Source organism: Rhinatrema bivittatum, chromosome 4 (assembly GCF_901001135.1).
Source record: "Rhinatrema bivittatum chromosome 4, aRhiBiv1.1, whole genome shotgun sequence".
Lineage (NCBI taxonomy): Eukaryota > Metazoa > Chordata > Amphibia > Gymnophiona > Rhinatrematidae > Rhinatrema > Rhinatrema bivittatum.
In genome coordinates, this window is record NC_042618.1 from 21,672,479 (window position 1) to 21,686,254 (window position 13,776).

At 47.0% G+C, this 13,776-nt stretch overlaps 1 protein-coding gene across 2 annotated transcripts in view; it reads left to right on the forward strand.

The window, feature by feature from the left end:
- SLC24A4 (solute carrier family 24 member 4) overlaps window positions 1-13,776 on the forward strand; it is a 262,868-nt gene that overhangs the window by 170,420 nt on the left and 78,672 nt on the right. For both annotated transcript variants that reach the window (XM_029597828.1, XM_029597829.1), the window contains exon 11: window positions 6,144-6,316. In XM_029597828.1, the coding sequence (XP_029453688.1) occupies window positions 6,144-6,316 (173 nt within the window). The remainder of the gene's footprint in view (window positions 1-6,143; window positions 6,317-13,776) is intronic.

The window sequence follows — 13,776 nt, forward strand, 5'->3', positions numbered from 1 at the left end:
TCCAGTTTTAAAGGATAAATAAGTGAAGCTGTTCACTGCCTTCCTAATAAGGAATTTGTACATTGCAAATTACTGTAGCAGATTTGACACACCTCCTGTTGCATTTTGGTTCTCTGTATGGCTTAGATCAGTTGTAAGGTATAAGCTGTGAGCAATCTCCTTTTCGCCTTTTGGCTGAGAGTGAGAATCTGTACAATAAAGGAGTGGAGGCCAGATACACTAATAGGTCAATAATCAAAAGTCATAGGGGCCTATACTTTAAATTAGACGCCCTATGCTTTTGAATTAAAAACATTTCATGGCTTAGCACATAAATTTAGGAACCATAAACCACAAGGCACCTGTATTAAGTGGACAGGGCCGGGCGGGGGGAATGAATTTAGGTGCTCAGCACTGATATTCCTTGCTTATGAGATGCCTTCAATTAGGTCGTCTCATTAGCTGCACTAACTTAAGGCCCCTAAAGTTACATTTTAGCACCCATATTAAGCGGTTTAAGGTGCCTCAAATGGCTGAATATAGACATCGTAATCACGTTTCTAATTGAAGCACCTTAAATCAGAATCTGAGTCCTCTTTTAAAAATCTGTGTCTGGGCTTTTTTTCCCCCATCCTTAGATAAATTTAGGAAAATCTCATTAGTGCACCTGCCGCTTACTGCTCCATTTTGGGGTGCTTTTGTGTTGTCTGCTTTTCCACTCGCCTAACCTTCTTACGTGAACCCGTTTGAGTGCTCATGGAATGACTGTGAGCTGGGGTTTTTTTTTAGAGCTACTGATGAATCGCATCTTATTAACTCTTAAAGGAGTCATTTGTTACGTTTTGAGGGCTGCTGGGATTATGAGTTCCTGTACCTACCCAGATCAGTCCAGACTCCTGGATTTTGCTTCCCTACCAGCAGATGGAGACAGAGAAAGTTTCACTGACACTGTATATAACCCTATATATAACACTGTATATAACACTGAATATAACAGTATTTCTCTGTCTGCAGCAGATGATAGATGGTGTTAAACCTGCAGTCTGGAGAGAAAAGAAAATAAGATAAAGCAAAATTTCTGGATTCTCCCAGGGGGTTGTGAGGTCCTGGTGGAGCCATCACCCCTGGTTTGAGGTGGACGAGCAGGGGTTTGGTGACTCTTCTGATAGCGAGGTCTGTGGGGTGGATCCCTCATCCCTCATGAGACAGCTGTGGAACCTGCTGGTACTTCTGCACTGCAAAGCCAGTGGAACAGGGAAGTATCCCTTTTATACGGTTTGTCCTGGGCGGGGTCACTAAAGTATGGCGAAAGTAGATGGATATAGCCAGTGGTCTGGCTCTTTTTCTGATCTGCCATGCAGCCTGGAACTGGAACCTCTGCACCAAAGTAAAGTATTGTTTTCTGTGTATCTTTATTTGTTCTCAGAGAGTTAAAAAAAAAAAAAAAAAAAAAGAGAGAACAGGAACTAGTTAGATGAATCTGTGCAGCAGCAGGTTTCTGGGGAGGGAGCTATCTTAGCAGCTCGGGGAGCTCAGCAATGGGGCTTTTCAGCAGCTTCTCTGCCTGTGGAGGAGACCGAGTGTTGGCTCATGGCTGCTTGCTGTTGAGGTGCTGTTGGTGCTGCGGGTGTGGGGAGGAACAGCGTGTGTGTGCGGCAAAAGCATTCAGGGGTCTGCGTCAAGCATGGCCGCACCGGTAGAACAAGCCTCACGGGTGACGGGGCCTAACGCTGAGGCTTTCCATGGCAGCGCAGAAACGGTGGCCATTTTCGATTCCCTAGCAGTATTGGTGGGAGAGGCAGAGGAATCCCCTCCTCAACTATTGCTAGCAGTTCCCTGTCCCACGGAGGTGCAGAGAGAGACTTGCATCAAGGAGGAGTCTCTGGTTCTCATAGAGGTCTTCTGCTGGTTTTAATTTGCTTATGCACAAAGCTTGTTTAGCGGAGCAAGCAGCGAGGGATGCTGGCTCTCAGCCCCAGTCTCCATGGACTCTCGGCCAGTCAAGAGGCCTGAGTTGTTGAGAAGCTCTTCATGCTTTTGATGATTTTTGGTTCTGGATGTTGAACGGATCTGAGCCTAAACGTGCTGAAGGTGCAGGCAAGATTTGCTTAGCCGTGTGGTAGGCCGTGGCAGTTCTTTTCCTGTGTGCTTAGGTGTGTGCGTGCAATCTAGCTGCATGGTGGTTGTATCCACAGGGATCTGTGTGCATAAGGCCATGGCCTAGATTTGAGTGTGTATGTCTGCAACCTAGATTTGAGCATGTATTTGCACAGGTAGTTGAGCGCATATTTCCATAGGTACTTGTGTGCGTAAGGCCGCGTCCTAAACTGGAGCACATATTTGCACAGGTGCTTGTGTGCATAAGACTGCAACCTAAACTTGAGCGCCTATTTGCACAGATACTATTTACAGGTCCTGGGTTATATGGCATCGACATTGGAATTAATGCATTGGGCGTTCACGCATATGTGGCCTCTGCAGGGGGATATTCTCTCCCGCTGGAATCCATTATTGGAAGAGTTTCATCTTCCTCTTCCATTAGAGGGGGAAGTTTCATCTTCCTCTTCCATTAGAGGGGGAAGCATCTTTTGTGATGGCTTACTTTCACCAAGCTCAAGCATGGTGTGGCATTGGAGGTTTCAAATTAGGTAATAGTCATCACCGTGCAAGCCTCTCTGGATGGAGGGCGGTGTGGCAAAAATCAGTCAGTGCAGGGCCAGTGGTCGAAACAGGAGGCCTCATGGTCTATCAATCGGTTAGAGACGAGAGCAGTGCATTTGCGTTGCTTGTCTGTCTGTCAAGGTTACGCGGTCATTCAGTATGGATCCTATCAGTGGCTTGAGGGGCCTGGGAGTTGATTCTCTGGACAGAGCAGCATTTGGAGCAGTTGGCAGCATCTGACATCGCTAGAGTGTACAATGTTCAGGCGGATTTTCTCAGTTGGAGAAAGTTAGATCCTGGGGAATGGGAGCTGTCGGAGACAGCAATGTGTCTCATTCACAGAAGATGGGGGTATCCCGGCCAAAGAGAACACCAAGGCTTCACGATTTTACAGTCACTGAACAAAACATGGTACGGAAGGAATCGGAGTTCTGGGGCTGCCGTGGGCTTGAGAGATTCATCTTTGTCTTCCCTCAGTGGCCTCTGGTGGACAAGGGATTATGGCAGATAGAGAAATATCCGTCAACGTGATCCTGGTAGCTCCAGAGTGACCACATAGACCATGCTTCCCAGATCTGATCAACATGGCCATAAAAGGGCCCCTGAAGTTCGGACATTGGTCGACTCTTTTCCCCAATATTTTCAGGTCTGGCGGCTCAATTCTGTCTCGCAGCCTCACTTCTGTCTCGTGGCTTTACTTCTGAGAGGAGATGCCTGAGATGGAGGGGATATTCTTATTTACACCTTATTGCAGGCTAGGCAACCTTCTACATCTTTGATGTATGTGCGAATTTGGAGGATCTTCCAGTCCTGGTCTGCTGTTGATGGAGTGCAGCCTCAACCTGTTCAGGCTATGGTGTCACATATTTTGGCTTTTCTACAGAAAAGCTTTGGTCAAAGGACTGGCCTTGGGTTGTCTCCAGGGTAAGGTACGAGGGTATCCTCTGTCCGCACATCTGGACGTTATGCAGTTGGGGAGTGGAGGAGTAGCCTAGTGATTAGAGTAGTGGGCTATGAACCAGGAGACCAGCATTTGAGTCCTGCTGTTGCTCAGTGTGACCTTGGGCATATCACTTTATCCTCCATTGCCTCAGGTACAAACTTAGATTGTAAGCCCTCTGAGGATAGGGAAATATCTACAATACCTGAATGTGGAATATAAGTAAAAGTTGTTTTGGGGAGCTAAGAACTTGCATCCTCAGGTGCTGAGCATTCGTCTGTCTTGGAATCTGAATCTAGTCCTTAGAGGATTGTGTGAGGCTCAGTTTGAACCACTTAAAGAGTTACAGTTAAGGACTTGACTCTTGAAGTGGTTTTCTTGGTGGCTATTTGTTCAGCCAAGAGAATTTCGGAGCTCCAGGCACTGTCGTGATGAGATCCTTTTCAACAGATGTTGGATGCAGGGAGATCTGTATGCATGGTGCCTTCTTTTCTGCCTGAGGCAGTATCTGCTTTCCATCTTTAGAGGTATCTAAAGATCACTTATGATTTCTGTAGATCGGATCACCTCTTTGTAGATTGGATCACCTCTTAATATTGTGGAGTGGTCCAAAGAAAGGATGTAAGGTGTCTAAGACTACAATTGTGCGGTGGCTGAAGGAAGTGATCGAGTCAACATATTTCTAAAGAGTTCCTGGTGCCGGAGGGTTTAGGGGCACACTCGACGCATTCTCATGCAACCTCTTGGGCAGATTCACAACAGGTGTCTCTGCATGAAATTTGCTGAGTGGCTACTGGGAAGTCATTGCCCACGTTTGCTAGGCATTATTGCTTGGATGTCGGGGCTTCGGCTTCCTTGTACTATAGTGAGTGTTCTACAAGTGGAACTCTCCAAGTCCCACCCAAATTAAGGGGAGATAAGGTACATCCAAGGAGTCTGGACTAATCTGGGTATGTACAGAAAAGTAAAATTGGTTCTTGCCTGCTAATTTTCATTCCTGTAGTACTACAGATCAGTCCAGAGACCCGCCCATTTACTGGGGGGAGAGTCCGCTGCTCGTACTGTTGCGAGGGCGTTTGCTTAGAAGTACGCTTAGAAATTTATGGTTGTTGCTGTCATCTTGGCTTGGGTACAGATTGATACTGAGGGACTGCAGGTGGCACTCTGGGTTATGTACGGTGTCGGTGAAACTTTCTCTGTCTCCATCTGCTGGCAGGGAGGCAAAACCCAGGAGTCTGGATTGATCTGTGGTACTACAGGAATGAAAATTAGCAGGTAAGGACCAATTTTTCCTTTACACAGAGCTGCTTGGAGAAACTTAGGGAAGTTTGAGTACTAAGGTAGAGAGTTTCACGTGAATTTGTCTAATATTTAGATTTCGCTTTGTGCTTGCTCTGGGTAGGGATGGGGGTGGTTCTCTCCTGCTTTTATTACTAGCCGGGTGCTTCGTTAATCTTGGCAGTTACACTAGAGCTGATTAATACTTTCCTAGTTTTCCTTTGTCTTCAGGCTCAGCTCGTACACTAATGATTTGTTGTTGTCTTAACATTTCTCTCATAAATTCTTCCCTTCTTCTCCTTACTGTAAGTAACTCGCTAAAACAAAAAAAATAACATTGACAATCAAATGTGCTCTTTCGCCAAGGGTGATTATGTATCACACTGACACGCATGATGCTTCCTGCCTCTTTTTCCAGTTCTATGTATCTCCTGTCTGTTTAGTCTTGCTTTTCCATGTTCACTGCATTTTATAGGATTTGCTGCATGATAACAGTTGCACAGGTTTGATGTTAAATGATATTTTGTGTTTCATAGTGGAGCTGTTCCTGAGAGAACCCATCAGAGTCAGCTAGTCTCTGAAATCAACTTATGGCTAAGGGTGCAAAGCCTTATCACGCCCAGTCCCTTTCATATGAAGTGTCATAACGAAAAAATACCTTCAATGCTTTAATTAAATTGAGAGGCTGAAGGCTGGGTGCATGCCTTCTAAATGCCTTGGTGCATTTTGGGAGGTGCAATGTTAAATTTTCACGGCAGATTCTAAGCAATGGGGAAGCAGTCAGCAAGGAAGGTGACTGGGAGTGAGGAAGGCAATAGAGTATCCTTCTGTCTTACAGAATGATGCCAAACCTGTTTTGGTAGAGCCAATGAAAACATTAGATGCAGAGAGAAAACAGCTGGCCTGGTAAGCAGATGTAGTCACTGCCCTCGGTCGCCTGCGCCAGGCAGGCTCACTCAGGGAGGGCTAAACAGACAAGCCATTTCCCTGGAAGACAATGAAAACTCCCCAAAGAGGAGTGGGTGAGAGAGCTGAAAGGTGACAAAACATTGGCGCACAGTGATGGCAGTGGCCAGTGACCCTACAGCATAGCACTAAGCTGCCCTCATGCTCCCACGCCGCCACTTAGAAGAAGCCAGCCCATGCATGGAACCTGCTGTAGGAGGAGGTCTCAGTCCGCATGCAGAGATAATACTTAAAATAAGCCCAAAGCAATTGCAAATATGGACGGCAAGAAGTGTTTTATTTTCATTTAAGAATTAATACATGACTTTGTGATTGATAGTAAAGGAAAAGCAGCAGCACCACGGCAAGAACTCGGTAGTGATGGTGGATGAAATCATCTGCTCCAGTCCTCCCAAATTCAGATTCCCAGAAGCCAGTTTACGATTAATGATTACCAATAAGTTTGGACCAAAAACGAGACTACGGATGGCCAGCAGATTCATAATTAATGAGGTACTGTACATATTCAGAAGGACAAAGCAGAAGGGTGACAAGCGTTGAAATGTTAAGAGCTGCAGATGCAAGAAAACACTTAAATGTAAAAAAAAAATAAAAATAAAAAAATTCTGTGGCTATTTAAAATGTATTAGTAGGATACGTAAAAAGTACTGTAATTCTCTGTTCCTTCCTACTGATGCATCCAGACAATTCAACCATTATCACAATTGTTTCTTTTTGCTTTTAGGCAGAGCCACAAAGGGATATAATAATAATAATAATAATAATAATAAATAATAACATGAATTTATTTAGCCTTTCTAATTCAAACAGGATCCCAGCATCTTTTACACCTGTCATGCTGCAGAAATGTACCTCTTCTAAGGTGGATGGCCTGGTGCGCCTACACTGCATGATAACGTCCGAAAGGGAGATGGAAGGGAGGAGGAGCAACAATGTGCTAACTTTTGCTTGGTTATCGGAAGCAGAGGGAGGTGAAGGGACTTGCCCAAGGCCACGTAGAAAGCCATTAGGACCTGAACAGATCCAGACTTAAGGTTTCTGGAGATCCCACCCCCCCCCCTTGCTTCTCGCTCTAAGCTGTAACCAAAAAATCTTCCCGAATATAAATAAATTGTTGCCTCATATGTTTTATATCCTGGACAAACAAGTCCAAATGCAGAGGTAATATAGGTTCATTAACAATTTAAAGTCACGTGCCACGGCTTTTTTGTGATATGGTGCACTAAATTGATTCAGCTTTCATAGTACAGCTTGGTTACACAAAGGAGATCCACACAACAAAAAGCTCTGAACTGGTCAATCAGAAGCCATTCACCATTGCCTGATTCTCCTGTATGTGGGAGAGATGGGTTAATCATTTGCCATATTATATTGTTATGTTATATAATATCTATTATACACACACACATATATACGCTATTAGGGGGTAATTTTCAACGCTATTTATGCACATAAATGTAAATGGCTCCTTATAAAACTGCCCAGGGTTTGTGTGCCCCTTGTAAAATTGCATGGGGTTTGGGTGCATGTAAGTATGTGCAGATGGCACCCGAGCTGGAATACCAGGGGTTTTTCATTCATCATTTGCCCTATGACAGAATGGTTCACCTTTACTTCACCGTCTTTCTCTGCTGAGCCTTGAATGCACCGTAATTATGGGAAGCCTCTGGCGTATGAGCACAAATATTAAAATAAGGCTTGCCACTACACACAGGTGGTGATTCATGGTAGGTTAACAATAACCACCATACCACAACTACTAAAACATTATTATTTTTTTCCGAAATGAAAAGTTTCCAGAAACTGTCATATTCTCTTCAGATGTTACTGCATCTGCTTCGGCGAGCTAAAGTATGTCTCTCTGGGAGCAGCTCGGCATTCTTTATCATGACGAATTGAGCATGGGTCAGTACTTTCTTCAGCAAACAGGAATGTTGTTATTTCTCTAGCCATAGGACTCGCCTGCAAGTCCTCGCTAAGTGCGTAACCATTGAGCTTTTATTTAGCACTGTAACATTTTCAGGAATGATCGCAGGGCAGTAGTCAGGGAGTCCTATAACTTGTGGTTTGTTTGTTTGAAAGCCTGAACAGGGAGAGCTCCGGAGGACCTTGGAGTTATTAAATATTTTGTGTTGCGCTGAGCTGGACGTAATACAAAGGGGGAAGTAGCTAAAAACGTGTGCAGTGGCAAGGATTGTGCTCGTAGTGCACACGGGGCCATAGCATTACTTGTATAAATCCTGTCACCCTAGAGAACAACATCAGGAAGGGCCTTGGGAGAATGAGAAAGGCAGTATTGTGATCCGAGCGACTTAAAGCAGCTTAAAAAGAAAAAGAATATATATTAAAAGGCTATTTGTGCATATGGCTTTTACATTTTAACAATGCCACCGACTCACATTTTAACAATGCCACCGACTCAAGGTCACCATGAGATTTTAATCTAGTCCCTATTTCCTATCCCCCCAAACAGAGGGCCTGATTTACTAAGCACCCCCCCCCCCCCCCCCCCCCCCCCCCCCGGTAGACACTCCCTATGACGGTATCTTTCAAATCGGCGTGCTGGTGCACATCGGCGCATGTACATCGGCCCACGCCCAGGGACGCTGCCATTTTATAACACATACGTGCGCAGGTTATAAAATAGCCTGGCCGCGCACACGTGCGCCAAATTTTAAATGGGTGCACGCGAATTCCACTTCTACCGCGTAAATCGGACTTTAAAAGGGATGCACACCGCCGTTATTCCCAGCTTTACCAGTTCTTCCCCAGTTAAGAGAGAGGTCCTCCAAACCCCCACCCCCCCCCCAGTTTAATAGCCTTCACTCTCCTCAGTCAGCCCCGACCCTTAAAACCTCACAGGTGTGCCTGTTTTTCTTAAATTTTTTTTTACTTGCACGTCATCCATAGCAGGAGTAAAGTTGCAGGGCGGAGGGCCTCGACACGCGCCGAATTGTGTGAGTATTTACGCGCACACCTCAGGTTCGCGCCTAAAACGCCCATGCCCTGCCCAGACCATGCACACTCCCTGCCCCCTTTTTGAAATCTTCCGAGATGTGCGAGCTCCAGTAGATAACATGCGTACCTTGGCAGCTTTCAAATTCCGCTCGGCGCGCACAAGCCCAACATATTCACGTATCCCCTAATTAATGCACGCGTTGGGCTTTTAAAATTCACCTTTATATGTTGGGTTTCCTAAATACTGTGCTCGGGCCTGAGAGGTTTTTTCAGAACGCTGTGGCGTGTATGGTAATGTCATGTGCTATGCACGAGCATATTACACCAGTGCTGCGTCGGCTTCATTGGCTATCTGTTCTGCAGCGTGAGAAGTTCAAACTATTGACATGGATCAGGTCCTTCCTTCATTACAGACAGCTTTATGAACCAGGCCGTTCTCTACATTCCTTAGGCATGTTTTTGCTTATTATTCCATCTTTCAGAGACTATTGTCTCCAATCCACGAAGAGGAGAGCTTTTTCCAAGGTGGGCCTTACTACATGGAACAAGTTACCACTGGAACTGTGCACTGTGATAGATTATAAACAGTGTAGGAAACAGCTGAAGGAGTATCTGTTTTAATGTGTGTTATGTAACTTAAAATGTGTTTTATGTGTGGATTGTACTCCGCTCAGCAGGAGTTTCTCTTTATGAGCGGTTTATAAATGATTGTAAAATAAATAAGTCTTAGTGAATCAGGCCCACGGTTTGGTGCTCGTGCCAGAGGGTGGCTACAAAAAATGGTCAGTGGTCTTCGTTCTAAAGCATATGGGGATAGACTTAAAGATCTAAACATGTATACCCTAGAGCAGTGGTTCTCAACCTTTTTTTGTCCGGGACACACCTGACAGATGGTTCTCACATGCGTGACACACTGAACATGTGACCATCACAGGGCTAAATGTAAACATGCACTCTGCATCCACAGGAATCCCCTCAACCCCCAGCAATGAGTGCAGAGCAGATCTAGGGCATTACCCTGTACAACTCGCCATACAAAAAAGATATTCTGGTCTGACAACATCTCAGTAAAAGCAAAACAAACTACCTTCACCACCAGGCACAATAGCCTTCCTTATGAAAAGACAGTAATTTACCACTAATTCATATCCTATTGAGAAAACACAACAAATAAGATTGATACAAATGCCTACATGCTAGTAAAATACCTCACTGCGGTCACACACCCAGAACTGACCTTCACCAAGTACAGAAAAACCACAAATTATAAATGTGGAGACAGAAACTGGAATGGAAAACCAAAAAAAGCCCCTCTGCATGCAGTGCGAACCTGGAGAAATGGAAAGAGAAATATAGCACCTAAGAGACTCTCAGGATTTCCAATAATGCACACAAACTAACCCGCACAAAGTTTCACCAGTATTATGGAACACACTCAAACAGTAACAACCCAACCTATGAAAAAGTAACACTACAAATATTAAACCAGGCCCTAAACAGTAATACACTTCCTATTAGGAAAACAGAATAAGCCAAGCTACTATAGATCCGCACACAGAAATAATTGTAAAGCGATACTAATAAATGTTACAAAACAGCTGATGGACAGAATAATATCCAACGATGAAAAACTCATAGAAATAATTAAAATGTCCAAATATCAATAAAATATTTCAAAACCGCAGACATTGCATAATACCCAATAATTAAAATGGTAGTCAATCAAGAAACATAAACTTAAAATGCCACCTTTACTTACCCTCTCCAGCAACTCTCCTACTCCTTTCCCTTCCAGGCCAATAGCACTCACCAGAAGCAGCAAGGGTTGCTGAAGCTCTGTCCTCACAGTCCTCTTCCTTAGCGCCCACAACCAGTCACTTATACTGTTGTGATGAAGGAAATCCGGATGTGGATCCTTAGGCCGACCGACCCGAGGGTACAGTCGGAAGGCAGAACTCCCACTGGGCAATTGGAGCTTCACCTGGAAACCCGTGACTCCTCCAGAGGAGCTGTGGGAGCCCGGGTCGCTAGGACTTAGGAGTCTTCGCCCTGGAAGCCCGAGGTCCCCCCAGGAGGAGCCCGTAGGGACCCGGACCGCTGGGACTTACGTGAGGCCGATGGAACCCAGGAGTGGAACACGGCCCGGAGTCTTGGCAGGCGGCGAGTAAGCAGAAGTCGGGGTCACGAACCGGGGTCAAGGCAGGCTGAAGACAAACAGGAGTCGAAGTCACGGACCGGAGTCAAGGCAGGCTGAAGACAAACAGGAGTCGAAGTCACGGACCGGAGTCAAGGCAGGCTGAAGACAAACAGGAGTCGAAGTCACGGACCGGAGTCAAGGCAGGCTGAAGACAAACAGGAGTCGAAGTCACGGACCGGAGTCAAGGCAGGCTGAAGACAAACAGGAGTCAGGAACAACGGCAACTAGCTCTTCAGGTGAAGGAACCTCGTTGCAAGGCAAGGAAGGCTAGGAACTGCAGGGCTTAAATAGCCCTGCAGCGTCTGACGTCAGGAAAGGGAGGAGCCGTGCTTTCCCGCGCTGGGCCCTTTAAAAACGGGGCTGAACCGCGCGCGCGTGCCTAGGGGTGGGGCTAGCCGCGGGAGGACGCCGGCGGCGGAGAGGGAGCCGGCGCATGGCGCCTGAAGGCCCTGCAGGCCGTGCAGGGTCGGAGCAGAGAGCGGGAGCTGTGGTGCAGGAGGGAGCTGTGGTTGGGGTCCCGAGTCCGCGGAACGCGGCGAGACTCCGGGACCGGAAGGGAAGGTAAGGCCTCGGATGCCACCGTGGCGACCGAGACCGCAACAGTACCCCCCCTCTTACGCCCCCTCCGTCGGGGACCGGGTTTCCCGGGATTGTCCAGATGGAATTGAGTTAGCAATGATTTGTCCAAAATGTTCCGAGCTGGTTCCCATGAGTCTTCCTCGGAGCCGCACCCCTCCCATGCCAGCAGGTATTCCCAGCGACGGGCATGGAAGCGAACGTCCAACACCTCTCGTACCTGATATGTATTCTCTTTAGATGTAGATGATGATAGTGCGTCGGTGGAAGGACGGTGGAACCGGGAAAGTACTACTGGTTTCAACAAGGAGACGTGGAACACGTTATGAATGCGAAGTGAAGACGGAAGGCGAAGTCTGTAGGATAGTGTTCCTATACGCTCCGCAACTTGAAAAGGCCCGCAGTATTTGGGGGCCAACTTACGCGAACGGTTAGGTAAGTGGAGGTTCCGGGTGCTTAACCACACCTTGGATGATACTTCAAAATGAAATCAAAACGGTTAAAGAAAAGGGACCAGCGTGCTTGTCGGGGGTTAAGTCTTTGAGCCTGGTTGAGGAACTCCAGGTTCTTGTGATCTGTATAAATCGTGACCGGATGAAGGGAGCCCTCCAACCACTGTCTCCATTCCTCCAGCGCAAGTTTGACAGCCAGCAACTCCTTATCCCCAATGCCGTAATTGCACTCGGCTGACGAGAATTTCTTGGAGAAATAGGAGCAGGGTAGGAGATGTCCGGAGGTAGAGGCTTGCGAGAGGACCGCCCCTACAGCAATGTTAGAGGCATCGACCTCAACGAAGAATGGCCGTGTGGGGTCCGGGTGACGTAAACAAGTATCCCGGAGAAACGCCTCCTTTAATTGTTCGAAAGCCTCACAAGCTTCCTTAGGCCAAAGGCGGGTGTTAGCCCCTTTCCGAGTCAACGCGGTCAAAGGTGCCACCAAGCGAGAATATTGGGGAATAAAGTGTCTATAGAAATTAGCAAACCCCAAAAAACGTTGCAACGCTTTTAGCCCCTCAGGACGGGGCCATTTCCTGATGGCGGACACCTTACAGGGGTCCATCCGGAAACCGGTGGAGGACACAATATACCCGAGGAAGGGTAGCGACTCTTGCTCAAAGAGACACTTTTCAAACTTTGCGTACAAATGATGGTCTCGTAAGACCTGAAGTACTTGTCTCACATGTTGCCGATGGGAGGTAAGATCCGGGGAATGTATAAGAACATCGTCCAAATAGACGATCACGCAGGAGTGCAATAATTCTCGCAAAATCTCGTTCATCAAGTGCTGGAATACGGCGGGAGCATTGCACAGTCCAAACGGCATGACAAGGTATTCATAATGGCCGTCCCGGGTATTGAACGCCGTCTTCCATTCATCCCCGGGACGGATTCGGACCAGATTGTATGCGCCGCGGAGGTCCAGCTTCGTGAAAACTCGGGCTCCTTGAAGTCTATCCAACAATTCTGGAATGAGAGGAAGCGGGTACCGGTTCTTCTTGGTGATAGCATTGAGCCCACGGTAATCAATGCAAGGCCGCAAGGCTCCGTCCTTCTTAGCAACAAAAAAGAAACCCGCTCCGGCGGGAGACTTTGAAGGGCGGATGAATCCCTTAGCCAGATTCTCGGTGATGTATTCCGACATAGCCCGAGTCTCCGGCTGAGACAATGGGTATACCCGACCCCGAGGGGGAGTAGTACCTGGGAGCAACTCTATCGCACAGTCAAAAGGTCGGTGTTGCGGTAACAGTTCTGCTCTTTCCTTGGAGAAGACGTCCAGAAAGTCGGCATACGGAGCCGGCAATACCGGAGAAGTGAGAGCCAGCGGAATCCGTTGGAATCTTTTCGCTTGGAGGCAGGATTGGAAACACTCAGAACTCCACTGGGTAATCTGAAAGTCCTTCCAGCGAATCACAGGAGAGTGTTTCTGGAGCCAGGGCAAACCAAGAACCACCGGATGTACGGCTCTCTCCAACACTAGCAGCGAAATCTCCTCTGTGTGCAATAAACCTGTTTGCAAAATCAACGGCAAGGTCTCTGTGGAAATGCACCCCGACAAAGGAGTACCCTGAACAGAAGTTACCCGTAAGGCCGGGGTCCTGGATCGTGTAGGAAGATTCAGCTGTTGTACCAGATCCTTAGTAATGAAGTTGCCTCCTGCCCCGGAGTCGACTAGGGCTTGCGTGAGGAAGGAACCACCAGGATATTCCAAGGTTACCGGTATG